This window comes from Oryctolagus cuniculus, chromosome 6 (genome assembly GCF_051225735.1).
Source record: "Oryctolagus cuniculus isolate XC-2025 breed Fujian yellow rabbit chromosome 6, ASM5122573v1, whole genome shotgun sequence".
Lineage (NCBI taxonomy): Eukaryota > Metazoa > Chordata > Mammalia > Lagomorpha > Leporidae > Oryctolagus > Oryctolagus cuniculus.
This window is the reverse complement of record NC_142872.1, coordinates 126,883,151-126,910,751: the sequence shown is the minus strand read 5'-3', so window position 1 is coordinate 126,910,751 and position 27,601 is coordinate 126,883,151. Positions and strand designations below refer to the sequence as shown.

Below are 27,601 nucleotides of genomic sequence, written 5' to 3'. Positions count from 1 at the left end.
GGCTGTAGCCTGTGAGCAGCGAGATTCAGGGACAGAGTCTCAGCCTCTCCGCCGCCGCCCAGAGCCCGGTGAGCCTCCGTCCGTCTGTCGGCTCCTACTCCGGACACAGGTAAGGGACCCGGCCGCAGCCGCCTCGCCCCCGGCCGGCCCTCGGAAGGCTTGGGAGCCGACCTCGCCTCCGCGGCCCCATCGGCCCGGCCGTCGGGCGGTAGCGGCGCGGAGCTGAGGCGGAGTCTCCTCAGGCAGACACGGGCGGCGGCTTCTCTTCCGCAGGACTCGGGCGGGCGGCTTGCGGCCGCCTCCGGCTACATGTTTCCGGGCCAGTGCCTCGGCCCCGATCGGCGCCCGCTCCCCTCTCTGGATCCCCCGGGTGTGTGGGGGGGGATGGGAAAGGCGCCCCCGACACGAGATCCCCGGGGATCCCCCGGCCGCCGGCTCCCCACGGCTGCCGAGGCGCGGCCGAGGCGCCCCGGCCGCGTTCCGTCCCCACCCTGGCCCGTGCGTCCCCGCTTCCGCCCGGGAGAATGACTTGGCGGCCGCGGCGGGCATTGCAGTGGCGCAGGTGAGGCCGCCCCCTCCCCGATCCGGTTCCCCGGCTCGCCCCCTCCCCCGCTCCCGGGCGCAGCCTCCGCGCCCCGCGGTGCGATCGCCCTCCCCCACCCGGGGCGCGGCGCGGCCGGGAGGGGCCGGGGCCGCGGGGACCGGGCCGCCGCGCTCGGCGCTGCCCCACGTCGGGCAGGGCGAGGCCGCCGAGGGCCAGCCGGCGTGGGGAGGGGCCGGCCCGGGACCGGCGGCGGCGGCGGCGGGAGGAAGGACTTGAATTTTCCCGGTTGGGATGGGGGAGGGGACTGGTTCTTTTCTACTTGTGGTGGGGCGGGGGTGGCGCGGGGGAGCTCCGGGCCCAGGTCGGGTAGGGGAGGTGGGGGAGACGGCGCTCGGCTGCTCTCGCTCTCCGGCCCCCCCCCCCCCCCCCCGGGCTGGAACCAGGGGCCCTGATCCTGCTTTGCGGGCCCCGAGCGTAACAGCCGGTGGTGGCCTCGCCGGGCTGGGTGTGGCTCTCCGCCCCCTCCCCCACCTGCTGCAGCTGTCGGGTCCTTGGACTCTGGATGGGCATCGGTGGCGGGGAAGACGCGGGGTGGGAGAGCGGGGTGTGTCCGCGGCCGAGCTGGTAGTGGTTCCGCTTCTGCGGGCGGTGCTGGCGTCTCGGTCCCCGGGTCGGGCGCCCCCCTCCACTTGGGCGGGGGCGCGGGCTGCTCCGCCCTCCTGCTCTGGGCGGGGGGTTAACACTCGGCGGTAGGTTGGGCTCCTTGACACAGATCCGCCATGACAAAGAGGGAGAGTCGGCGACTTGTGCGAAGGCACCGGCTTGGGCGGGGCCTAGGAGGAGGGGTGGTTGCGGATTGCGCGCACGGAGGCTTTGCACTTTAAAGTCACGGTCTGCGGGTTTGCGTTGCACCCTCCCCGACGCCTGACGCCGCGGAAGGGTTAAATGGGTGCGGCGAGTCATCTCCATATAGAGGCGAGGCCTTGGAGCACTAGTTACTCCGAGAAACCTAATCCACTTCCCCTTGTCCCGGAGGGGTTGTAGAGGAAAACCTTTGTATTGGTTTTAAGCCATTTTTCTTTAGAAGCAATATTAAGCAGAAAATGTTTGGCGATTTTATGGGAAGGGTTATTTTTGAAGAACCGAGAAGAAATGTTCGATGATAAATGTTAACTATTTTGCACATTGAGATGGCCCTCCTCGCATACGCTCTGGCCAGTTTCCTTTTGAGTTTTTAAGCAGTATGGTGGGGTTTCCCTGGGAAGATAAAGAATGAGATATTGGGAAGTCAGTTCCCCTGGGAGATGACAGTGGCCCTTCCGTCCCCCGTTTTAATCTAATAGTACATTTCATTTCAGGCTCTGTGTGTGCTTTTAAATCCTTTGTTCTGTGGTATCACAGTACGGTGTAGTACCTTTCTCTGCTGTTGAGCACCGTCTGAAAGGCTATCTTATAAGATAAATGCAGTGGAGGTAACCTGAAAAGTACGGGGAACCTTAAATGAGGGAAGGAGAGCTAGGGGAAAGGGCAGCTTGAGTGATAACATCTCATTAAATTGTGAGTACTAGAAGCGGTGCAGTAATTCTATTTTGAAACTGGAACGGGGACATTGGAAACGCAGATGCTTCCAATGTGATGAATTTTACTGCTCTCGGATGGAATTGAAATGAAAGGGACCCTTGGGCCACTTTGTGAAGCATGTATGCACATAAGAAGGTATAAAGGAGGCCTTAGGGTCAGTTAGAGAGTGATCCTTGGTGATGGCTTTATATTCAGAATATTTTAAGAATGAGCAATTTGTGTGTTCCAGAAATTGTCATGCTGTGATCAGCTGGCAAATGTTGCTATATTGGGTGGGAGTGACACCAACTAAATTTAATCATCCCTGATCAGAGTAAGTATTAGGAAAGAAAAAAGACATGGACTGTGGTTCTGGAGATAGGGATGACGGTAGTGGCACTGTTCTTTGTTTGCCTTGTTTTCATGAAGGAGGAGAAGCTGTTCTAATTTTGGGTCTCATGATAGAGATTTTTGGTCAAGTGAGATAAGGGGTAATTTTAAAAGGCAGCCTTTTGACCAAATGTGCAAAACTGGTGTTCCTTGCTGTGAATTTCCCTCTCCATTGTTGTTGTGAGTTTTTTTTTCCCTGTCGTGACCATCCTTTTGTGAGGCTGCATTTGAATTCCTCCAGTGAACAGTCTTTCACAGACACTAGGTTTGAAGTGTTGATATAACTTACTTACCACAGGTAGAATTTTCATTCTCTTTATTTTGATGGGAGAGAAAAATGTCTAAATACTGTTGTTGTTTTTTCTTTTTTTTTTTTTCCTCCTGCAGAACATCCAGTCATGGATAAAAATGAGCTGGTGCAGAAGGCCAAACTGGCTGAGCAGGCCGAGCGGTATGATGACATGGCAGCTTGCATGAAGTCTGTGACCGAGCAAGGAGCTGAGTTATCTAACGAGGAGAGGAATCTTCTCTCGGTAGCCTATAAAAATGTCGTAGGAGCCCGCAGGTCATCTTGGAGGGTCGTCTCAAGTATTGAGCAAAAGACCGAAGGTGCTGAGAAAAAACAGCAGATGGCTCGAGAATACAGAGAGAAAATTGAGACCGAGCTAAGAGATATCTGCAATGATGTACTGGTGAGGACAAAACTTTGTCTTTTTTTTATTATAATGTAGAATTACTGTAATGTGTATCAATGTTACTCACACCTTTCTTTGGTTTTACTTCTCTTTTTAACTAAAATTGAAAACAACTAGATGATTTTGTGTAAAAGATAAAATAGGGGCCTGCGTTGTGGCATAGCCATCAAACTGCTGTCTGCAACGCAGGCATCCCTTGTGGGCGCCAGTTGGAGACCTGGCTGCTCCACTTCACATCCGGCTCCCTGCTGGTTTGCCTGGGAAAGCAGTGGAAGATGGCTCAAGTGCTTGGGCCCCTGTGCCCACATGGGAGATTTGAAGAAGCTCCTGACTCCCTCACCAGCTGGCTGTTGCAGCCATCTGGGGAGTGAGCCAGTGGATGGAAGGTGTCTTTTTTTCTCTCTTAATCTTTCTGTGTAACTCTAACTTTCAAGTAAATAAGTAAATCTTAAAAAAAAAAAAAAAAGAAATGCAATAACGATTACTTTTTGAATCGATTTTACTAAAGACTAATAAGCTTTGATAATTTATTTTGTACTGATTGAAGACACAGACTGATAGTAATACTGCCTTTTCACCCTGGTTGGCATTTTTGTGGTTCTAGAACTATCTTATGTATATATGTAGATAGAGGAATTTTTACATATCTTGTTTTATGTAAGAGATGACAGGGGACTCACTCTGGATTAGCCACTATGATGTTAATGTGATGAGTCACCCATCCACAAGCTGTTTGCTTCTGCCTCTTCCCAATATTTAAGTATTACAAGTCAAGTTTGAACACTGACACCAAGAAGAAAGGTTCTAGATAACTCAGACTTGATTTTGAGTGTTAGTACTTCTCTAAAAGCTTAAAAGATTTAAACGATGCTTTTTGGTTAATTTTAATGTCTTCCAGACAAGTTTGATAAATGAATAGATGATCCAACACATGAATACTTTTTTAACGAACTAGGAGTTTTAGAAACTAGGAGTTTAACGAACTAGGAGTTTAAAGTGTAAATGGCTACACTTATATCAGGCCCTAATATGGCAGGGCTATGTAGAAAATGGAACAGTATCTCTCATTCTCTGGACAGGTTACTGAATCTGTGACTCGTAGAAATTCCAGTACAGTACTTTCTGAGCTTGTTCACAGAAGTACTAGAGTGAGCAGTGCGGGATTATTTCTGATGTGGCCATAGGTTTATGGTTTTTGTTGAAATTGTGATGATAGGATTCCTTTACAGTAGTCTATACTAGGAATAGCGTCACTTCCTAAACTGAATATTTTCAAGCGGTATTTTTTTTTTCAGGTTGTCTTTTAAAGGAATGTGATATGTTTTATCCTAGTTAATGTGAGCTCACAATCACAGCATCTCATGTGGCATCTGTCTTGGGTGTATTCTTTTTGGTTTGCTTATTTGAAATCTTTACAATGACAGCTGTCATTTATTTTAATATGAAAAAAGGAATGACCTCCTTACAAGTCTTACAGTTTGCTTAGATAGGTATTAAGAATGTCTGAAATTTGAAACTGCTATGTTTCTGTAATAGAAATGTGTTGGGTTTTTTCTTCCTGCTTCTCTTAGTAGCTAGTATCTTGCATGTGTCACTGAATTTTGTTCAGTCTGGTGTTTTTCTCCCGCTTACAAACCTGGTAAAACCAGTCATTTTTATTTTGGTTTCAAAAAGAATGTTTCAAATTCTAATTTTCTTTAAGACAAAAGTCAATCTTAGGAATGAAAGAGAATGTGATAACTTTACCTTCTGCTAACAAGCTTGTTTGCAAATTCCAGGTAGGTATCTGCATGCTTTGTACACACAAAATAATAGAAAAACTTTCTGCATCGTGAGGCATTTCCCTAGGGAAAGACTATACAGTTTTAACTTTGCTTCCCAGTATTGCATTGAGCCATGGAGAGGGCCCACTCATCTCTAGGTAACTTGTTACAGTTAGTAAGGCGGTGGGTACTGTCACTACTCATGCTCCTCTCCTCCTCTGGAGTAGCACTGGTTTCTCACACAGTCTACCTGAAATTTCTACTTTAGCAGTTTAAATAAATGAAATTCTAATTTCCTTATCATACAGATTTTGGAGAATTCTCAACAAGCTTTGCTTCCATCCTTGTCCTCTCAGGGCTCTCTTAGCGATGTTTGTGTAGTTCAGGACATAGTAGATGCTCAAGTGTTTGTAAAATAAATGAGCAGAAGGATTTCTGGGAAAGAGGATAATACACCTAGGTTAGCAGCATTGCTAATTTTTCAAGGCTTTTTTTGTGTTTTAATTCGCAAAATTTTAGTATTTGTAGAGACCTTGGTTTTTTAAAGGTTTCATTTAAAAATGTTCCAACCACTTCTTACTAGGCAGAGTGTCTCCCTCTCTATAGGTGACCTAGAGAGGAAGCAGTAAAAATGTGCATCTCGCCTTTCTAACAGTTGGCAACAGTACTTGAGTGATCAGTGACTGTAATAGTGATTCAGTTAAACTGAGTTGTGTTTTATTGTGCTGTTCTACAGTTTTATTTGCCTAGGGTAGTTTAAAGGTGTGGCTGCCTGGCACTGATTTTTATCTCTAGCCCACAGAACTGCCATTGAGCAACAGCAAGATAGGAAACCAGGCAGGTTTTAGGTCCTCTCTAGTCTGAATATGTTAACTTATGCCTCGGTCTTTAAATAATTGGCTATTTTCTTGCATTCAGCTTAGAATCCTAGATAATAAACTTGTCCTAGTTTTAGTTGTTCATCCATATCATCATAATTATAATTCATTAGATGATAGAATATTCAAGCAATTATGGCCTAGAATAGTAATAACAGCCAGAATAATGGCATAGTTTTGGAGACAAATGGCAGATTCTTGTAAGCATGTAATTGCTGGTAGAAGTTGAAGGGCATTCCTGAGAGTGGCTGGAAAGCCTACTGGACTCACACATTTAGTCCATGTTGTGCGCGTCACCAGTGTCTTCCCAGGAATGAAGAACCAGGGTGCCCTCTTAGTTAAGTGTAACGTGGCTGATCCAGCAAATTAAGGTTTGTTCCATTCCAGATCATTCTGTCAGAACATGGGAGTGGGCAGGAAGCATTGCTGCATTTAAGAGCCTTTTTCAGTGCTTTTCTAAGAGATAAAATTAGGAGAGACGGGTACCAGTCAGATCATGCAGAGGTTCTGCTGTAATGCTATCAGCTAAGTAGAATGGTGACATCTAAAGATTGCAGAAAACAAGAAATGGAACCAACATCAAATTTTGCCTCTTGGTAAGATACATGCAAAAATAGTTTTCATTAAAAAAATAAGAGCTCTTTATGATTTGGTAGTTTTGAAAATTTGATCTGGTAATCTGGTGGTGTTCTTTAGATTGATTTTTCTCCTTTTTATTAAGATCAGATTCCTGGGATCCCTATTGTGATTTTTTTCCTGGTTCCCATATGTTGCTTTACTTTACTATGACAGCTCTAGGTTTAGCATAGACAGTGGCTAAGTTTTTAGGGTACTGAGCATTGCCATCAATTTCAGTATGCTCAGTGCCAGAGTTATCTTTGTTTTGAAATTGCCTATTTTAATTTTTTTTCCGATTGCAAACTTTGCTGTGTGGCTGAGGTCAATAGTTATCGTCCATTTACAGATTCATGCTGATGTTCCTTTTATGATATGCTCCCCATGGGTTGTCTTCAGAATTATGCTTGTGCCTTGTCAAATAAGAAAGTGATGTTGCAAGGGTAAAAATTGATCTAATTTTAATGGACCAAATCTTTTTTTAAAAAAAGATTTATTTGAAAGTCAGAGTTACACAGAGAGAGAAGGAGAGGCAGAGAGAGAGAGGTCTTCCATCTGTTGGTTCACTCCCTAGATGGCCGCAGTGGCCGAAGCTGTGCTGATCAGGAGCCTGGAGCTTCTTCTGGGTCTCCCATGCTGGTGCAGGGGCCCAAGGACTTGGGCCATCTTCTACTGTTTTCCCAGGCCATAGCAGAGAGCTGGATTGGAAGTGGAGCTGCTGGGATTCAAACCCGCGCCCATATGGGATGCCAGCACTGCAGGTGGTGTCTTTACCTGCTACACCACAGCACCGGCCTCAGTGGACAAAATCTTACATCCTTTTACTGCTGATGGTAGTCTTTCATTTGCCCTTGCTACTTCTATTCTTTCCCCTTGTTTAATTTTTTTTTTTTTTAAGGTAGTTGAAGAACGACAGGGAGAGAGAGAGAGAGAGAGGTCTTCCATCCACTGGTTCACTCCCCAAATGGCTGCAGTGGCCAGAGCTGCACCGATTTGAAGCCAGAAGCCAGTAGCTTCTTTCAGGTCTCCAATGTGTGTAGGCGCCCAAGGACTTGGGTCATCCTCTGCTGCTTTCCCAGGCACCTTAGTAGGGAGCCGGATCAGAAGTGAATCAGCTGGGTTTCAAACTGGCACCCATATGGGATGCCGGTGCCACGGTGCCGGCCCCAAAACGCATGAAATTTTAATGAGAAGATGGAAAAGGTTATAACAAGAATCTTAGCTTGGCATCATTTTAACATCTTAGCCTTAAATCACCAGTTCTTTTTATATATATATCACATTTTGTAAGCAAAGTTAAAGGCCTTGATTTCATATTAAGCATTAGGAGCAACTTTTGAAGGTTACCGTTGAGATTGGTGGCACAGAAATGAAGGTGCTGGTTTATTTGAGGGAGAGACAAAGGTCTTCCGTCCACTGATTCAATCCTCAAATGGCCATAGTGGCCTCGGCTGAACTGATGCAAAGCCAGGAGCCAGGAGCTTCTTCCAGGTCTCCCCCGTGGGTTTAGGAGCCCAAGGACCTGGGCCATCCTCCGTTGCTTTCCCAGGTGCATTAACAAGGAGCTGCATTGGAAGTGGAGTAAAACCATTGCTTTTATCCTGTCCATTTGCTAGATCCTTGCCCAAATCTTCTACATGAAACCTGTCCCTGATGTGTACCATTACATCTTCCCAGCTTTTTGGCCTGGGGTTTCTTTTTTCTTTAAAGATTTATATATATATATATATATATATATATATATATATTTTTTTTTTTTTTTGGAAGTCAGTGTTACACAGAGAAGGAGAGGGAGAGAGAAAGGTCTTCCATCTGCTAGTTCACTCCTCAGTTGGCCACAATGACCAGAGCTGAGCCGATCTGAAGCCAGGAGCTTCTTCTGGGTCTCCCACATGGATGCAAGGGCCCAAGAAATTAGGCCATCTTCTACTGTTTTTCCCATGCCATAGCAGAGAGCTGGATCAGAAGTGGAGCAACTGGAACTTGAACCAGCACCCATATGGGATGCCTGCACTGCAGGCAGCGGCTTTACCCACTGTGCCACAGAGCCGGGCCCCTGGGGGTTTCTGTTTCATTATTATCATTTGGAATTTATTTATTTAATACTGAATTCTAAGTCATTTTCCACATTAGACAAATAACTGCATTCCTTTGTTCTCCTTGCAAGTGGGACGATTGGTGTTTGTGGTATTTAACTGTAAAGTGTCCTGAAGGAATTTGATATACTTAGTATTTTTAGGTGGCATCAGTTTGAATTTGACATGAGAGGAACAGCCTGCTTGGCCACAGTAATTTAGTTACCATTTTACTGGGTGTATTTTCTATGCACTATAGTTTCTAGTCAGTAATTCCCTATATCCTATTGTACTTAATTATAGGGAGTGTCCACTATTTGTTATAATGGACTTTCATTTATTTGAGTTATTAAAGCAGGTAACCTTTTTGGGGTACAATACTCACACATTTGTTGACAACTAAGTGGGCAGAGGTCTCTCAGAGGGCAATGACACTGGAGAAGCGTTCCGTAAATCTTTATGCTAATTAAAAGGCCTACCCATATCCTCCACCCCAAAAAGATAGGTTGGGGGACAGGAAGAGTTTAGTGAAGATCATTCCAAACTTGTAAACTGGTTTGGGGATCTAAAAGTTTTAAAATTAGTTGTGCTACCAACCAACCCATGAGTTGAGTGTTTCTTATTAATTACAAATGCTTTACTAAGAAATATGTGCTTGGTAACTGAAAACCCATGAATTATTATCTCATAATTTTTTTTTGCTGCTTAAAACAATGTTGCCCAGAGTTTAGAATGACATACATGGAGCACACTCACACTCAACCAGAGACAGTTGGTGAAATTCCCACCCCTAAATACTACTTAAAATGTGATCTTGCCTGTGGCATTTACACTTGATGACAGTATCTCATAGGCAGGCTGTAGGGCACCCAGAAGAAGCAGGTTCCCAGTTTAACATTTTGATGAGTAATCTAGTACTGTGTCCAGAAGATGTTTGGAAATGACATCCCGAAGTGATCATGCTGAGAGTAATGACTTTCTCTTCCATCTTTCCTATTGGTTGTTCCATCTGATAGAAGAGACTTATCAGACTGTTTAATTGGGTCACAAGGATAAAATTTGAAGAATATTCCTGCATTCTGTTTCTAAAAGTAAGGGAAACTAAAGTGTGTACCACCTTAGTTGAGGTGGATAATAACGTTATATAGAATTCTTGGTTGGATTTCAGATGCACTGGCTTTGGGAAAGTTGTATTAACATCTCTGTGACTGGTTTCCATGTCTTCAAAATGGGATTAATAGTATCTGCATGTAGCATGTTTTGAAAATTTGTTCAGTTAACACATCTCCACAGTGTATAAAATAGCAAGTGTTATTGTTTACCTGCTTAGGAACTCCGTGACATCATCACTTCACTGTGGAGTGATTCATAAGCTTTTGAAATTACATTTAGGAGAATTATAACAAACTGCAAAAGTCTTTGTATTTGTGTGTTTATGGACTCACCTGCAGTGTTATAAGCCCTCTGCTACAGTATTAAAAGGCCCTGCTTTTCAATCTTGACAACCTAGTAAGGAAAGCAGACACAAATAATAAAACAGAATATCTGAGAGGGGGAGAAGTCCTGCAAATTGGATGGACATGGGAGAGCTGTGTTCAACCCTTTTTAAGAAGGGTATGATGAAATAGAATCCTACTAGGGAGTTCACATACACAAGGACCCATGTACAAGTTTGAAAATACTCCACAAAGTGAGCTATTTTAACCAAACAAAAGTTTGATTAAAAACTTCAACCTGGGCCAAGGTTGGTGCCAACTATAAAAATGGACTCTAAGAGAGAGGAAGCAGGAAACCCTCATGTGGGTCAGAATACTTATTCTTAGGGGTTATGTTTTGGGTTTCTTTCTGTTTTTAATTTACTTGAGAGATAGAGCTCCCATCTGCTGATTGACTCCCCAGTTGGCTACAATGGCTGTGCTTGCAGAGTGGGACTCCAGGAGCTGGAAACTGAATCCATGGCTCCCACATGGGTAACAGAAACCCAGCTACTTGAGGCATCACTGCTGTCTCAGTGTCCACATTTAAAGAATGCTGGAAGAACCTAGTGCTGTAGCGAAGTGGGGTAAGCCACTGCCTGCAATGCCAGCATCCTGTATAGGCACCGATTATCTTGGCTGTTCCATATCCAATCCAGCTCCCTGCTAATGTTCACGGGAAAGCTGTGGGAGATGGCCCAAGTACTTGGGCTTCTACCCACATGGGAAACCTGGATATGGAGTTCCAGGCTCCTGGCTTCAGCCTGACTCAGCCCTGGTCATTTTGAGTGTATGTGAGTAGTGAATTAGCAAATGGAAGGTCTCTTGCTTTCTTGCTTTTATTTAATGAATACAAATTTCATAGGTTCAACTTTAGGAATATAGTGGTTTTATTAACTTTATATACAGAAGACCAACTCTGTACTAAGTAAAGATTTCCACAATTTGCACCCACACAAACACAAAGTATAAAGTACTGTTTGGGAACCAGTTTTACCGTTAATTCTCATAGTACAACTCATTAAGGATGGAGATCCAACATGAGGAGTAAGTGCACATGACTCCTGTTGTTGATTTAACAATTGACACTCTTACTTATGACGTCAGTGATCACCCGAGGCTCTTGACATGAGCTGCCAAGCCTATGGAAGCCTTTTGAGTCCACAAACTCTGTCAGTGTTTAGACAGGGCCATACGCAAAGTGGAAGTTCTCTCCACTCTTCAAAGCAAAGTACATCAGAAGATCTCTTTCTTGATGTCTCTCCCTCTTTCTGTAACTCTGCCTCTTATATAGATAAATCTTTTCTAAAAAAGTAAAGTTAGTTGGAATCAGGACCAGGAGTTGAACCCAAATACTACTCTATGGGACACAGGTGACCTAGCCAGTGGTTTATCTGCTAGGCTAAATGCCTGCCCCAGATTTGTTTTTAAATGTTTTAAAACATTGATTCTCTCCTAGGATTATTTTGCTGTCATAATGCGCCAAAGGCATGTAATTCTCTTTTTGTTCTTTTTAACCCACTTTATTTTTCAAAAGCATATCTGAGGACATCCCAGGCTTTCTAGTTGTGTTTGGATTTTGTTTCATTCTGGGCAACAACTAGGGAACAACTACATTTAACAGAAATTACTCCTGGGATTTGAGGCTGACTTTTGATATATTTGTTTTTTGAAGCAGCCCAGTCCGTGGAGGCTGTGATTTGTACGCATGTATTATATCTGTAGAAAAAGAACCCCAGGGTTTTCCCTCTTGTGTGGTTTTTGCCTTGCTTCTTGGGCCATGACACCAGCTGAGGTAGTCAGTACAATGGCACCAGACTAGAGGAATTGGAGCAGAGTATTCTGCCATTTTTCTCGATCAGTTCCATGCCAGCTCAGGCTGAGTGCTCCACTCTTGTGTAGCCTGTGAGGTTCACAGTTTTCCTAGCTCTGTGATCATCAGTGATTCCGGATGTACCAGTGTAACCACACTTCATCATACAGTTACAAACCTGACGACTTTGGAGCATGGCTTCATAAGAGCCTGGAATTTGCTTGCTTTCTGGCTTTGTTGATGAGGATCAGCCAGGATGTTCATGGTCACCATTGTGGTGGCACAGAAAGATGGCAAAAGGAGATTTATTTATTTATTTATTTATTTGAAAGAGTCACACAGAGAGAGGAAAGGCAGAGAGAGGGAGAGAGAGGTTTTCCATCCTATGGTTCACTCCCCAATTGGCCACAACAGCTGGAGCTGCGCCCATCCGAAGCTAGGAACCAGGAGCTTCTTCTGGGTCTCCCACGCGGGTGCAGGGCCCCAAGCACTTGGGCCATCTTCGACTGCCTTCCCAGGCCACAGCAGAGAACTGGTTGGGAAGTAGAGCAGCCCGGCCTCGAACTAGTGTCCATATGGGATGCAGGCGCTTCAGGCCAGGGCGTTAACCCACTGTGCTACAGCGCCAGCCCTGCAAAAAGTTTTTAAAATTTTGCTTATTGTATTTGTTGGTAACAAGAAGTGGAATGGAGAAGACTAGTCATATTTTGTTGAAAAATGTATTCAGTTAACTGATGGGTTAGAATCCTCATTCACCCTCTATCCTTTGTTAATTTTTTTTTTAAGATTTGTTAGAAACTAAGAGAGATCTTTCATCTGCTGGTTCACTCCCCAAATAGTCACAGTGGCCAGAGCTGACCTGATCCAAAGCCAGGGAGCCAATCATCTGGGTCTCCCACATGGATGCAGGGGCCTAAGCATTTGGGCCATTTTCCATTGCTTTCCCAGGTGCATTAGCAGAGAGCTGGATCGGATATGGAACAACCAGTACTTGAGCAAGTTGCTGCATGGGAAGCAGAGCAGCTGGGACTTGTTCCAGTGCTGCAATATGGGCTGCTGGCATCGTTGATAGCACCTTATCCCTCTGCACCGTAGCGCTGGCCCCAGAAATTAAACTCTATGTCCCTTCCTGTGTGTCACCTTTTTCTAAAACATAGTTTACAATTTAATTTACTCTGGTGGTCCAAAAACTGCATAGAAAGGTAAGGAGTCTAAAGTACAAGTCTGTAAGTACCTACTAAATTAGTTTTTTCACCAGCTGATGCTGTTAACATTTTTGGTGGAGCACTTTTCTAGTCTGTTGGATGGAAGCAACTCAAGAAGTTGTGATTCCAGAAGAATGGAAGGCACTCTAACCACAAGGGGGAGTAAGAGGCTGACCTCCATTTGGTGCACCCTTATTGCAGCAAATAAATGGATTCTGTGCCTGCTTTCTTTTTTAGACTTTTTCAGGAGAAGTAGGAATGATAAAAGGCTCAGTGTGTCTATAGAATGAAGTAGAGTATTTTGTGTGTTTTAAAACTAAATATTGGAATAAGTTTTTTTTATAGAATCATTGAATTTTCAGGGTTGAGGAACATTGAGCCTAGCCTTTTTTTTTTTTTTTTTTTTTAAGATTTTATTTATTTGAAAGAGTAACAGAGAGGTAGAGACAGAGAGAGAGGTCTTCCATCCACTGGTTCACTCCCCAGATGGCCGCAACGGCTGGAGCTGCACTGATCTGAAGCCAGGAGCCAAGAGCTTCTTCCAGGTCTCCCATGTAGGTGCAGGGGCCCAAGGACTTGAGCCATCTTCTGCTGCTTTCCCAGGCTGTAGCAGAGAGCTGGATGGGAAGTGGAGCAGCTGAGACTCGAACCAGCACCCATATGGGATGCCGGTGCTTCAAGCCAGGGCTTTACTGCACCACAGCACTGACTCCCTAGCCTTTTCATGTTTAAAATGTTATTTTATTTCTTTGAAAGGCAGAGACAGACATAACTTTCACTGGTTTGCCCCCCAAATACCTGTGGTAGTTCATCTTGGTCTGCCAAGTGGGTGGCAGGGACCACAAGCACTTGAGCCATCAGCTGCTCCCTCTTAGAGAGCTGGATCCGAAGTGGAGCAGCCGGGACTCAAACCGGTGCCCATGTGGGATGCCAGCACTTCAGGCAGCAGCATTACCTGCTAAGCCACAGTGCTGGCCACAGAAATTAGACTTACTGTTATGACCAGTTGGTGAAATACTTAAGATGAGGAGTGAGAACTTTTTTCCACCCTTCCTGTTTGCGGGTGCATCACTGTTTTTATCCCATTTCTCTCCTAAATACGAAAGTAATACCAGCCCAGTAAGGTCATTTGAAAGACACCTGAACACAAAAGGATGTGAGGATAAACAGCAAACTTCACCGGTAATCCTATACAAAAGACATTCAGAAAGTTCTTGGAAATTTCATTACTAGAAAAATGTGCATGGTTTCCAATTTTTTCCCACCAAAATAAACATTCAATTTTCCATTAATTTTTTGAAGTACCTTCATATATCCTTCACCTGGTTCTCCAAATGTAACATAGTCACAGTATAATAGTCTATATCAGCAAACATTTTGCCTGTTTTTAGATTTATTTATTTGAAAGGCAGAGTGACAGAACAAGATCTTCCATCCACTGATTCACTCCGTACTCCTAGCCTCAATAGCTAGGGCTGGACCAAGCTGAAGCCAAGAGTCAGGAACTCAAACCTGGTTAACCTACTGTGCCTACCCCATTATTTTAATTTGGTAAAGTGATGAACTCTTGATTATGAAGACTATTTGACAAAGTCTTTAGGATGGCAAGCTAATAAAACTGTCTCATTAACTTGCCAAAGATTGTTCTTATTTCTTTTTTATTTAAAATGAAGCTATTTGAATTGTGAACAAATACAGTTGACTTAATATTTGAGTGCTAAGATGAACAAAACATGTCTTTTTAGATGTAGGTTAAGAATGCATGTGTTTTGTAAAATGAAAGATACAACACTAAAAAGTGTATTTTGAATATTTGCTCTGGATAATTAGATGTGATAGAACATAGGATACAGAATGAAAAAATAAACCTATCATGACCTCATTTTGCCTCCTCAGAGATAATCTCTTGTTAGTCCTTTGTTTGTACTTATGGGAATTTATTTTGCTGAGAACAATTCTATGCTTGAAGATTAGATTCTGAAAGTTGGTACCCACACGCATTCTTTAATAAATATCTTCTTATTCCCTGACAAGACATCAGAAAGTTTTTTTTAAAAATAGAACTAAAGATAAGTTTATTTTAGTGCAAAGCATCATGAAATCTTATCTATAGTTTTTCATAACATTTTCCATGAACTTTAAAAAGTTTTTTAAAAATTATTCTTCATTTTTTTTTTTGCAAGGCAGAGAGAGAGAAATAGATTTTTCCATCTTCTGGTTCACTGCCTGAATGCCTGACACAGCCAGAGCTGGGCCAGACTAAAGCCGGGAGCCTGAGCCCAGTCTGGGTCTCCCACAGTTGTGGTAGTGGCTCAGGTATTTGAAGCATCATCGGCTGTTTCTTAGGGTGCTCGTTAGCGGGGAGCAGAAGGGCTGGGACGCCCAGTAGGCGCTCCAGTGTGGAACGCAGGCCTCCTAAGTGGCACCTCCACTGCTGTGCCAAACTCTGCCCCTCCTTGAACTTTTTGAAGCAGAAACCCTGAGTGCATGGGTCTCAGTTTTTCACCAAAATAAACTCATCCTTTAATTATACCTGTCACAGATTTTTTGAAGTGTCCTTGTATTAGCAGGTACTGCTATATTTTTAATCTTCATAAGTGTTCTTTTATGTGTAACAGAAATGGATATATATATATATCCCTTTTTCCCCTCTTTTTTAGTCACAAGTTCTGTATGTAAATGAAACTGAATAGTTTGAGAGAGTTAATATTCACAGAGGGAGACATTGCATTCAACTAGGTATTGAATAAGATTTAGGAGAGTTTTTTTTTCTTTATTGAGGTATGATTGACAAATACATATATTTAAGGTATACAGTGCAGTGCAGGGGTTGCTTTATTTTTTAAAAGGATTAATGTATTTGAAACATAAAGTAAAAGAGAGGAGAGTCAGAGAAGAAAGATCTATCCACTGGTTCAATCCCAGAATACCTGCAATAACCAAGGCTGGGACAAGCCAAAGCCAGAAGCCAGGAACTCTGGGTCTCCAATGTGGGTGGCAAGGGCCCAAATACTTGCCATCTGCTGCTTTCCCAGGCGCATTAGCAGGAAGCTAGATTGGATTGGAACCCAAGCAGTTGGGGCTCAAACTGTCACTGTAACGTAGTGACAGTTTCATAAGTTTACATGCTGCATGTACCAGACTGTTCCTTTTTTTCTTTCTTTAAGATGTATTTGTTATTTGAAAGGCAGAGTTACAGAGAGAATCCAGGAGGGTGAGAGAGATTTTCTCTTTGCTGGTTAACTCCCCAAATGGCTGCAATGGCTGGAGCTGGGCCAGACTGGAGTCCGGAGCCAGGAACTTCTTTGAGGTCTCCCATGTGGGTGCAAGGGCCCAAGCACTTGGGCCATCTTGTGCTGCTTTTCCAGACACAATAGCAAACAGCTGGATCAGAAGTGGAACACAGGGTATCTTTTTTATCATTTTACATGACTTAATCTTACGTTACTTTTTTTTTTTTTTTTTTTTTTTTTTTTGTCTTTTATTTATTTTACTTGAAAGGCAGAGAGAGGTCTTCCTCCTCTACTGTTAATTCCCCAAATGCCTACAACAGCTAGGACAAAGCCAGGCTGAAGCCAGGAAGCTGGAACGCAGTGCAAGTTGTCTCCTTTGTAGGTAACAGGGACGGAAGTCCCTGAGCTCTGCTCGCTCGCCAGGTTTCCGTTACCAGGCACTCTGAAAGGAGTCGGGGGTAGTGTCAGGTAGTCCCAGGTAGTGTCTCAGCCACTGCACCGTGCACCTGCTCTAGTTTTATGGACAGAAAAACGAGGCTTTCATAGCCTTTTTTGCATTATTCAGCCACTTTTCCAAGTTACATAAATTGTAGATTAAGGAGCCCAGAATGAGGTAGTAGAATTGTGAGCATACAGGAGCACTAAAGCAGATTTTTGAATGTCAAGTTATATTTGCATATACCCAAGCATCCAGTGAGTAATTCCTATTCTGTCAAGAGCTGTGTCAATAAGCATGAACTCTAATTGAACAAAGTAATCTTTGATATTTTTAACTGTAATATCTTTGAGTGGAATTATTAAAAATCGTAAGTTATGGCTGGCGCCGCGGCTCACTAGGCTAATCCTCCACCTTGCGGCGCCGGCACACCGGGTTCTAGTCCCGGTCGGGGCGCCGGATTCTGTCCCGGTTGCCCCTCTTCCAGGCCAGCTCTCTGCTGTGGCCAGGGAGTGCAGTGGAGGATGACCCGAGTACTTGGGCCCTGCACCCCATGGGAGACCAGAAGTACCTGGCTCCTGCCATCGGATCAGCGCGGTGCGCCGGCCGCGGCGGCCATTGGAGGGTGAACCAACGGCAAAGGAAGACCTTTATCTCTGTCTCTCTTTCTCACTGTCCACTCTGCCTGTCAAAAAAAAAAAAAAAATCGTAAGTTATGAGGATACTTCAGGAGGTTCGGTTGGGGTCAGTGTTGGCAGTGCTGTGGATTAAGCTGCTTCCTGCTATGCTGGCATCCCACGTAGGCATCAGTTCAAGTCCTGGCTGCTCCACCTCTGATCCAGCTCTCTGCTAAAGGCCTGGGACAGCTATGGAAGATGGCCCATGTGCTTGGGTCCCTGCACCGCACATGGGAGACCTAAATGAAATTCCCAGCTCTCAGCTTCAGCCTGGCTCAGCCCTGGCTGTTGCAACCATTTGGAGAGTGAACCAGAAGATCTGTTATCTGTCTCTGGCTCTCTTGCTCCCTGTTCCTCCTGCTCGCCCTCTCATTGTCACTCTGCCTTTTTCAAGTAAAAAATAAATCCCCCCCCCTTTTTTTTTTTAAAGAAAACAGCTTTTTTTTTTTTTTAAGATTTTATTTATGTATTTGACAGGTAGAGCCAGCCCCCATTAACTGTCCTATTCAAATCCAAAGGATTTTCACATCAAACAAAAGTTAAAAATATCTTAATATGCAAGCACTAGACTAAAGGTACAGTGTTAGACTGCATGAATTTTGCTAAAATATAACTTCATTGAGTAATTTTATATTATTCTATTTACTTCAAAATAAATGTTCCCTCCCTGCCCCCACTCTTATTATGTAGTATCTTCAAAAGCTTCATGGAGGGGCTGGAATTGTGGCGGGCGTAGCAGGTTAAACCTCTGCCTGTGACACTGGCATCCCATATGGGCACCGGTTCAAGTCCTGGCTGCTCTATTTCTGACCCAGCTCCCTGCTAATGGCCTGGGAAAAGATGGCTCAAGTGCTTGGACCCCAGCACCAATGTGGGAGACCTCTAATAAGCTCCGGGCTCTCCCAGCTTTGGCCTGGCCCATCAGCAGACGGAAGCGCTTTCATTCTCTCTCTCCCCTCCTATCTCTCTAACTCTGCCTTTCAATGAATCAAAAAAAAATTTTTTTTAAATAGAAGTAGATAAATGAAAAAAAAAAAGTAGTAAGCTCATGGAAAATGTACATAATAAAAAACTGCATGAATTTCAAAGTCGTTTTGCAACAAAATAAACTTTTGAATTCCATTTTTCCAAAATTTTTTTAAAAAGGATTTATTGGGGCCGGCATGGTGGCGCATCAGGTTAATCAGGATGCCTGCGGCGCTGGCATCCCATATGGGCACTGGGTTCTAGTCCCGGTTGCTCCTCTTCCAGTCCAGCTCTCTGCTGTGGCCCGAGAGGGCAGTGGAGGATGGCCAAGTGCTTGGGACCCTGCACCCGCATGGCCATTTGGCGTAGCTTTGGCTGTAGCAGCCATTTGGGGAGTAAACCAAGGGAAGGAAGACCTTTCTCTCTGTCTCTCCCTCTCACTGTCTGTAACTCTACCTCTCAAATAAATAAATTTTTAAAAAATGACTACCTTCTCTCTTTCCTTTAAAAAAAAAAGTTAATGTACTGTGTTACATGAAAAATTTTACAACTTGAATACCTTTGACTAGTACTCATACTTTATGTAATGCTGTGCTTACTACCACCCTGTCTTTTTAATTCAGATTCTTTTTTTTTTTTTTTTCCTTAAAGATTGATTATTTTACTTGAGGCAGACGTACAGAGAGGGAGAGACAGAAAGAGGTCTTTCATCTGCTGGTTCACTCCCCAAAAGGCCACAATGGCCAGAGCTGTACTGATCCAAGCCAGGAGTCAGGAGCTTCTTAGTCTCCCATGCAGATGCAGGGGCCCTAGCACTTGGGCCATCTTCTGCTTTTGCAGGCCATCAGCAGGGAGTTGGATCAGAAATGGAGCAGTCGGGACTCACACTGGCACAAGTTCTGTTTTCTACTCTTCCCCCTGATTTTCTGTATGCCTGCAGTTTTCTGATGTTGGTACTTATTTCCATCTTTCCTACATTTGCCTCTTTCCAAATCTAGACAATTGGTCTTTATTACTCTTTGGCCAGTTTGACAAATCAACTTATTTGATCACCTCTTTCATATATTAATTAACTTAATCCAGTAAACTCTGTATTTTCCCTCAGAGTTGGAAAAGACCACACAATTTATGAACTTCCTCTACAAAATACCCAAATGATCCTTGTTTCTCCTTATAAGCTTTTGAGAAGAGGAAACTTGACACTTTAGTCTGAATAGTTGGTCATCCAATACCAATTGTGGGCCACTTGTAGTTGATTTCCATGTTGAACAGAAATTTTTCTCTAGCTAATTTAGCTGGTGTCTTTTGGAGCCATTCATGTTCTGTCTTCGTTGCTATGAAAGTTTCTCTCGTTCTCACCGTTCTCGCCTATTCTGGGTAGTGTCTGATTTGCCAGTGCCTGTCTGTACCTTGCTCCTAAGAAGGCCTGCATACTGTTGGAAATGCAGCTCTCTCCTGCTGTTGGAGGCATTTGTTCAAAGAGTGACCATAGATGGTGAAGCACATGGTGTTGGACGGGCAGAACACTTCCACAGCTAAGAGAACTTTGAATGTGAAGGGATGAGTGTGGTGTAATAGTTTCTGATAGAGAGAAAGCACCTTTTCAGGTTTACCACACTTCCAGCTCCTTCCAAAACTGTGTGACTTGGCCCAACTGCCACTTCATCTGGATGTCCAGCTTGAATTGTGGAAGTGGAGAGACTGGGTTAAAGCTTGTTCACTATCTACGCACCCACCACTGGGACGAAGTTAATATTGGAAAGCATTGTCACACACTATTTTGCATGTTAAGTAGGTGCTCTATGTATTAAACTGCTTGGTTACCACCTTCTAGAATTTCAGAAACCAAAAATCATAACTTTTTTCCTTGTAAGAATTGATTTATCTGGGTCTGAGGTTACTTGAAAATTGAATATACTTGTGTTAGCAGGAGGAAGTGGGAATGTTTGCAATATTAGTTTATAATTTTTGACAGTTACAGGATGGTTCAGTTTTACCTGTTTATAATCTCTAAACATGGCTTACCAGCTAAAAATCACTTTTGTGAGGCTGAAGGTCTACTCAGTAGATCTACAAATCTCACAATCCTACCAGGCTTAATTTGGTAAGGAAAAATCGAACTTTGAATAGGGACTATCATGCTATTCCTGTTCATTGAAATCAGAATGTGAATAGATAACATCTGTTTCTTTTCTTCTTTAGTCTCTTTTGGAAAAGTTCTTGATCCCTAATGCTTCACAAGCAGAGAGCAAAGTCTTCTATTTGAAAATGAAAGGAGACTACTACCGTTACCTGGCTGAGGTTGCTGCTGGTGATGACAAGAAGGGTATGGTGTTCTCAAACCTGTTGTTTGGATTTCTGTAAAATAACCTAGTGTGGAAGCTGTCTCTTTGAAGTGCAAATTTTTGTTGATGTTGTTAATTGGTTAGAGGTACTAGTAAGGAGCCATAATGCTGTTGGGCTTTCTGGAGTCCTGAGGATATGTATTTACAGCCTGTTACTAGTGTTCTGAAATGTATACTTTCTGGGAAGCCAGCTTTGCATACAGGATGTTTCTTCAGTTTAAGAAATAGTGGCCATAGCAAAACTGGTTTAAAACAATGTAGCAATAATGAGATTACACTGATTTGATCTTGAAATTAACCAGTGGCCAGTGTGGTATCTCAGGAATATTCAATGAAAGATTTGATTTGAGGGGTGAGAATGAAGTACAGACTTTTTAAGTACATTTCAGTGTGTTTTATTACTCAGGGATTGTGGATCAGTCACAACAAGCATACCAAGAAGCTTTTGAAATCAGCAAAAAGGAAATGCAACCAACGCATCCTATCAGATTGGGTCTGGCCCTTAACTTCTCTGTGTTCTATTACGAGATTCTGAATTCCCCAGAGAAAGCCTGCTCTCTTGCAAAGACAGTATGTATTTTACCTATTATGTGGACAGTTAGCAAGCTTTATTATTACATTTTATTATTTGAGCACTGAAACACTTCTTTTTTTAACATAGGCTTTTGATGAAGCCATTGCTGAACTTGATACGTTAAGTGAAGAATCATACAAAGACAGCACGCTAATAATGCAGTTACTGAGAGACAACTTGACAGTAAGTACATGGCATATCATTGATGACTCATGCTGAAAAGATTGTTATTTTACTACAAGGAATATTTCTGACCTTTTTTTTACTAGGTAGATTATCCTATCTACTATTAAAACCATATGAAGAAGAAAACTCCCTTCTATAAACTGAAATATTACATGAAGAGATAAAAATGTACTGCATTCCTTTGATTAGTTGCAAGTCTGTTGTGAAAATTTTAATTCTCAAAATAATTTTGTGATTCATGGTTTTGGACTTAATTCACATAGGCTGTTTATTTTTCATTTTAAGTCCCTCATTCTTTCAATTTTAGACACAAAATGCTCTACAAAATGTGAGTGGAAATTGTTTTGCCTGGTTTCTGATTTTAAAATGGCTAATTTATGGGAGATCATGATCTTTTTGTTATAATCCAGATTTTAAAAAGATATTAATGATGTTATCACTCCAAAAAAAAATAGTAATTCTTTAATAATGTTAAATCACGTTGAAATTCGGAGAGCAATTGAATGATCTTCTGTCTATTGGTTTGCTCCCCAAATGACTGCAATGGTTAGGGCTGGGCCAGGCTGAAGCCAGGGGCCAGGAGCTTCATCTGTGTCTCACATGGTGTCAGGCGCCCAAGGACTTGGGCCATCTTCTGCTGCTTTCCCAGGCACATTTGCGGTGAGCTCGATTTGAAAGTGGAGCAGACAGGACTTGAACCACCACTTATAGAATGCCAGCATCGAAGACAGTGGCTTAAGCCCCTCTGCCACAGTGCCAGCCCCTAAATTCCAATTTTCTAAAAGTAGTTTGATAAATGAAGCCCAATGTGACAGTTGGTTTACATGTGTCCTTGGCTGCTAAGGTTTTCCCATTCTTCTCCTTCAGATAAATACTAAATTTAAAGTTTTGAGGCTTAAGTGAAAAAATGGCCAGGCATCTGCTATGTGTCAGGTAAAGAGGTAGGGATTGGTGATTGTTGTGGGGAGCAACTCGGACTAGACTAAGTTACTGGAATTAAGACTTATTCTATGCATCTGCTCTCCCACAATATGGCGCTGGGAGAGGAGGAGACAGCTTCTACACAGCTGCCTCCAGTTCAACCAATAAACAGCAGGACCTGCTCCTGATTGGAGGAGAGCAGCGTACTCGGCGTGTGGGTAGCAGAGTTGGGATTGGTGGAAGAGGACTATAAAGGAGGAGAGAGACAACATGCACCGGGAACATCTATCTGAAGGAACACCTGTGCAGCCCCCGAGAGAGCCGGCCGGCGGTGTGCCGCTCCCCCACGGAAGTGGGGAAAGTGGCTAGGGGGAACCGCCCTTCCACGGAGGTGGAAGCGATGGTAGCCAACCCGGGAAGAACCAGCAGCAAACCTGGGGAGGGCCGAGCAGACAAAAGAACAGCGCAGGGTCCTGTGTCGTTCCTCCACGAAGAGGGGGAGCGACAATTGTTATTATTGTTGATACGGGTTTGTTAGCTTTAGGGCCATTTGTCTTGGGGGCTATTATACCTTTAAAGTTTTCCAACTTCATGCTAGTCCACTGCCAATATTCTGTAGAAGAACAGTTCTATATTCTAGAGTAAAACTTGTCTGGAGAAGAATTATTAAGAATTTTATTTTTTAAGCTAGTAATCTTGCTCATTTTTAAAAACTTTTTTTTTATTTAAAAGGTAGAATGACAGAGGGAAAGAGAAAGATCATCACTATATTCCTAAAATTGTGCTTATGGAATACATGAAGTTTGTAAAAAGTTTCTTTGCAGGGGTAGAAATAAAAGTTAATTAAAATAAAAAAAAGAAAGAAAGAAAAAGACCTTCCATGCACTAGTTCACTCAAAACGGCCACAACAGCCAGGGCTGATCTGGGCCGAACCCAAGAGTCAGGGTTCCAGTCTGCGCGCCAGTGTTGGATGCCAGCCCCTTGAGATGACATTGAAAAGGTGGAGCCTAAGACTTAATTGTTGTATTCTCATCACTAATCATTACAGGTTGATTATCTGTTAAGTAAAGAATTTCGCCAAAGCCTAATTTGTACTTGAATCTGAATCTGGTTGATCATCATCACGTCACCCTGGAAAGAGAAATGCCCTGTATCAAATCCTTACATGTTTATATGGAGAATTTCTAGCGTCCTTTAAGAGTAGAACTAGAAAGACACATTAGAGACAATTTCCTGTTGACTCACAAAACCCCTTGTTTAATAGGACTTGCAGTCTCCAACTGGCCATTAGTTTTGTGAATTTGAACATTAGTCTTCTTTCCAGGCTATACATATATTTAATTAGTAAACAAATGAAGTTACAGATGATTTGGGAAAAGAAAGTACTTTGCAGGGTTTTCTCCCCACCCTTTTCAGTGTGTAAGTCAAATGAAATTTAAGATTACCTTGAGTTAACATTTAAATTATCTCTGATAACCACTGTAAAGTACTTTTTTAAAAAACTATTTGTATATTTATTTACTTATTTGAAAAGCAGAGTGATAGAGGGAGAGATTGATCAGTTTTCTATCCACTGGTTCATTCCCAAAAAGCCTACAGTAGCCAGGTTTGGACCAGGCTAAAGCCAGGAACCAAGAACTCCATCCTTGTCCTACACATTCGGCAGGTGCCAAGTAATTTAAAACTGTGTTTTAGCCTATTGCTAAACTGGTAGGTTAATTAAAAAAAAAATGGATAGAATCTACAATCCTACCACTATGGGACAACTTTTGGTTTTACCTATAAGAAAGTTTGGTTTTAATTATACTATTTTTCTTTTGTGCATTTACTTTGAATCAGATAGATAAAGATATGTTTTCCTAAGCTAAAATTATAAGAAAAGCTGAATTTGTAGTTGCGCTCAGTGGTTGATGATGACTTGAATTTCACATATGTAGGATTTTCTCTGGAGTGAGAGTCCGTCTGAGCCCTATCAGGGGAGAGTAGTCATCTTTCAGTTCCTTGAGCAGGGGTCAAATTAGATGATTATGGTTTAGTTGTCTCACTGCGATATTCTGGTAGCTATTAACAGTCAATGATTTTTTACTGGCTTGTGATTTCTTGTACTTTCTCTTCTGTAGTTAACCAGTTTCCTTGTATCTTTGTATGTAAAGGTAGCTTTGCTGTTTATGTACAGTATTTTATTGAAGTGTTTTGAATCTTGAAGCTTTCTTTTTTTTTTTTTTTTTTTTTTAAAGATTGATTGATTTATTTGAAAGTCAGAGTTACTCAGAGTTACACGGAGAGAGAAGGAGAGGCAGAGAGAGAGGTCTCCTGTCCACTAGTTCACTCCCCAGATGGCTGCAATGGCTGGAGTTGTGCTGATCTTCAGCTAGGAGCCAGTTGCTCCTTCTGGGTCTTCCGTGTGGGTGCAAGGGCCCAAGGACTTGGGCCATCTTCCAGTGCTCTCCCAGGCTATAGCAGAGCATAGAGATGGGAAGTGGAGCAGCTGGGACACAAACCGGCACCCATATAGGATGCCGCACTGCAGGCGGTGCCTTTACCACTGCACTATAACGCTGGCCTGTTGAAGCTTTCTATCTTACGGGCTATGTTTGCTTTTTATTAGAGAGAAAGCTATCTTTTAAGAATGTCATCTGGGCCCAGCACTGTTGTGTAACAGGTAGAGCTGCTGCCTGTGACACTGGCATCAAAGTTCAAGTCCTGTTCAAGTTCTGGCTACTTCGCTTCTGATTCAGCTCCCTGCTAATGGTCTGGGAAAAGCCAGGGAAGATGGCCCAAGTGTTTGGGCCCCTGCCGCCTATGTGGGAGAGCTGGATGAAGCTCCTGGCTTTGGCCTTGTCCAGCTGCACCTGAGCCCTGGCCGTTGGCAGCCATCTAGGGAATGAACCAGCAGATTGGAAGATCAATCTCTATCTCTCTCTGTAACTTTGACCTTCAAAATAAATAAATGAATTTTTAAAAAAAATGCCTTCCAATGAAAACACATGGTCATATTCTGGTACCTTGGCAGATATATGAAAGTTGTTTCCCTTTTTATTCCAAACTGAAAAATCTTTCCTTCTTTTTACCAGTTGTGGACATCGGACACCCAAGGAGATGAAGCTGAAGCAGGAGAAGGAGGGGAGAACTAACCGGCCTTCTGATGTTTGTCTGCCTCATTCTCAAATTTACACAGTAGACCATTTGTCATCCATGCTGTCCCACAAATAGTTTTTTTGTTTACGATTTATGACAGGTTTATGTTACTTCTATTTGAATTTCTATATTTCCCATGTGGTTTTTATGTTTAATATTAGGGGAGTAGAGCCAGTTAACATTAGGGAGTTATCTGTTTTCATCTTGAGGTGGCCAATATGGGGATGTGGAATTTTTATACAAGTTATAAATGTTTGGCATAGTACTTTTGGTACATTGTGGCTTCACAAGGGCCAGTGTTAAAACTGCTTCCGTGTCTAAACAAAACTGCCTGCACATTGGTTTGTCCTGGTGGGGAATAAAAGGGATAATTGTTCCAGTCACAGGTGTAGTTATTGTGGGTACTTTAAGGTTTGGAGCACTTAGACGGCTGTGGGAGAAACTGGTAGCCCAAGGCTGTTCCGTGTCGAGCCGTGTGGACGTGCGGGATGCTGTCTCAGTGTGCACACCTTGGGCTGCAGCTGCAGGGCGTGTTCCTTTAGACAAAGTCGGGACCCCAGTCACTCTGGATAAGGGCAGAAACGGTTCACATTCCATTATTTGTAAAGTTACCTGCTGTTTGCTTTCATTATTTTTGCTACACTCATTTTATTTGTATTTAAATGTTTTAGGCAACCTAAGAACAAATGTAAAAGTAAAGATGCAGTAAAAATGAATTGCTTGATATCCATTATTTCATGTGTATCAAGCACAGCAGTAAAACAAAACCCATGTATTTAACTTTTTTAGATTTTTTTTTTGCTTTTGTGATTTTTTTTTGATACTTGCCTAACATGCATGTGCTGTAAAAATAGTTAACAGGGAAATAACTTGAGATGACGGCTAGCTTTGTTTAATGTCTTAGGAAATTTTCATGAACAATCCAAGCATAATTGTTAAGAACACGTGTATTAAGTTCATGTAAGTGGAATAAAAGTTTTATGAATGGACTTTTCAACTACTTTCTCTACAGCTTTTCATGTAAATTAGTCTTTTGGTTCTGAAACTTCGCTAAAAGAAATTGTACATTTTTGGAAATTTATTCCTTATTCCCTCTTGGCAGCTAATGGGCTTTTACCAAGTTTGAAATGCAGAGTTTATCATAGTAGCAAAAGTACAACTAAAATGACTACCATTCCCAACTAATATTCCCCTCTCCTCTCCTACCCCCCCAGAAAAGGAAAAAAATTTCCTAGGGGTAGGGGGGGAGGTTAATTGGAAAAAAGCGATGTGTCCCATTAAGATTTTGGTGTGTGGCATTTTCTGACTTAGGCAGCCACGATGCTCTTGGCACATCATGACATTGGGTAGCATTAACTGTGAGTTTTGTGCTTCCAAATGACTTTTGGTTTTTAAGAATTCCTTGTTACTCTTAAAGCTTGCCTTTGATTTTGATCCTCTACTTCTTTAGTGTGTCAGGTGCCCAAGAGCACCTTCCTTTGTAAGCCTTCTGTCTCGTCACCAGCCATTCCTGCTTCGTGGCCGTGCACGTGCCGTGCATGATCTTCCCGGCTCCACTCTGTCTCAGATCCCACGCTCTCCCCTCAGCCTCCGACTGCAGCCAGTCTCTCCTCGGTTGATGCGATTGTGTTTATCTCTCTGTAACTCTACCTATCCTGAATGGTCTGTCATTGTCTGCCTTTAAAATCTCTCCTCTTCTCCTCTCTTCTCTAATAACCGTGGGGCTGAGTTATACTCAAAGCTCACCCTGTCAAATATTTCCTCAGTACTTTGCAGAAAACACCAAACAAAAATGCCATTTTAAAAGAGGTGTATTTTTTTTTCTTTTAGAATGTAAGCTCCTCCAGAGCAGGGACAATGTTTTCTGTATGTTCTATTGTGCCTAGTACACTGTAAATGCTCAATAAATATTGATGATGGGAGGCAGTGAGTGTTGATGATAAGGGTAAGAAACTGAAATCCCAAACACTGTTTTGTTGCTTGTTTTATTTTGACCTCATTAAATTGGGAATTACCGGCCCTTTTGGATAATTATCCCAAATATTACATCAAATAAAAGTGCAATGGAGGCCTTGGGGTCTTTATTTCCAGGAGAAAAGATCTTTTATGCA

General features: G+C 42.8%; 1 protein-coding gene across 1 annotated transcript; it reads left to right on the top strand.

The window, feature by feature from the left end:
- YWHAZ (tyrosine 3-monooxygenase/tryptophan 5-monooxygenase activation protein zeta) lies at positions 1–27,559 on the top strand. Its single transcript, XM_002710718.6, has 6 exons — positions 1–109; positions 2,882–3,186; positions 20,528–20,651; positions 21,077–21,240; positions 21,332–21,427; positions 25,427–27,559. Exons 2-6 carry the CDS (start codon positions 2,893–2,895, stop codon positions 25,484–25,486), a joined length of 738 nt encoding a protein of 245 aa, XP_002710764.1. The 5' UTR covers positions 1–109; positions 2,882–2,892; the 3' UTR covers positions 25,487–27,559.
- The last annotated feature ends 42 nt before the right edge of the window (positions 27,560–27,601 follow it).

What these genes read in the sequence shown, in the direction of transcription:
- YWHAZ (XM_002710718.6), top strand. Translation starts at nt 2,893, where the DNA reads ATGGATAAAAATGAGCTGGTGCAGAAGGCCAAACTGGCTGAGCAGGCC. An exon ending in TGCTGGTGATGACAAGAAGG is followed by an intron (nt 20,652 to 21,076) that starts GTATGGTGTTCT and finishes TTTATTACTCAG; the next exon opens with GGATTGTGGATCAGTCACAA. An exon ending in CCTGCTCTCTTGCAAAGACA is followed by an intron (nt 21,241 to 21,331) that starts GTATGTATTTTA and finishes TTTTTAACATAG; the next exon opens with GCTTTTGATGAAGCCATTGC.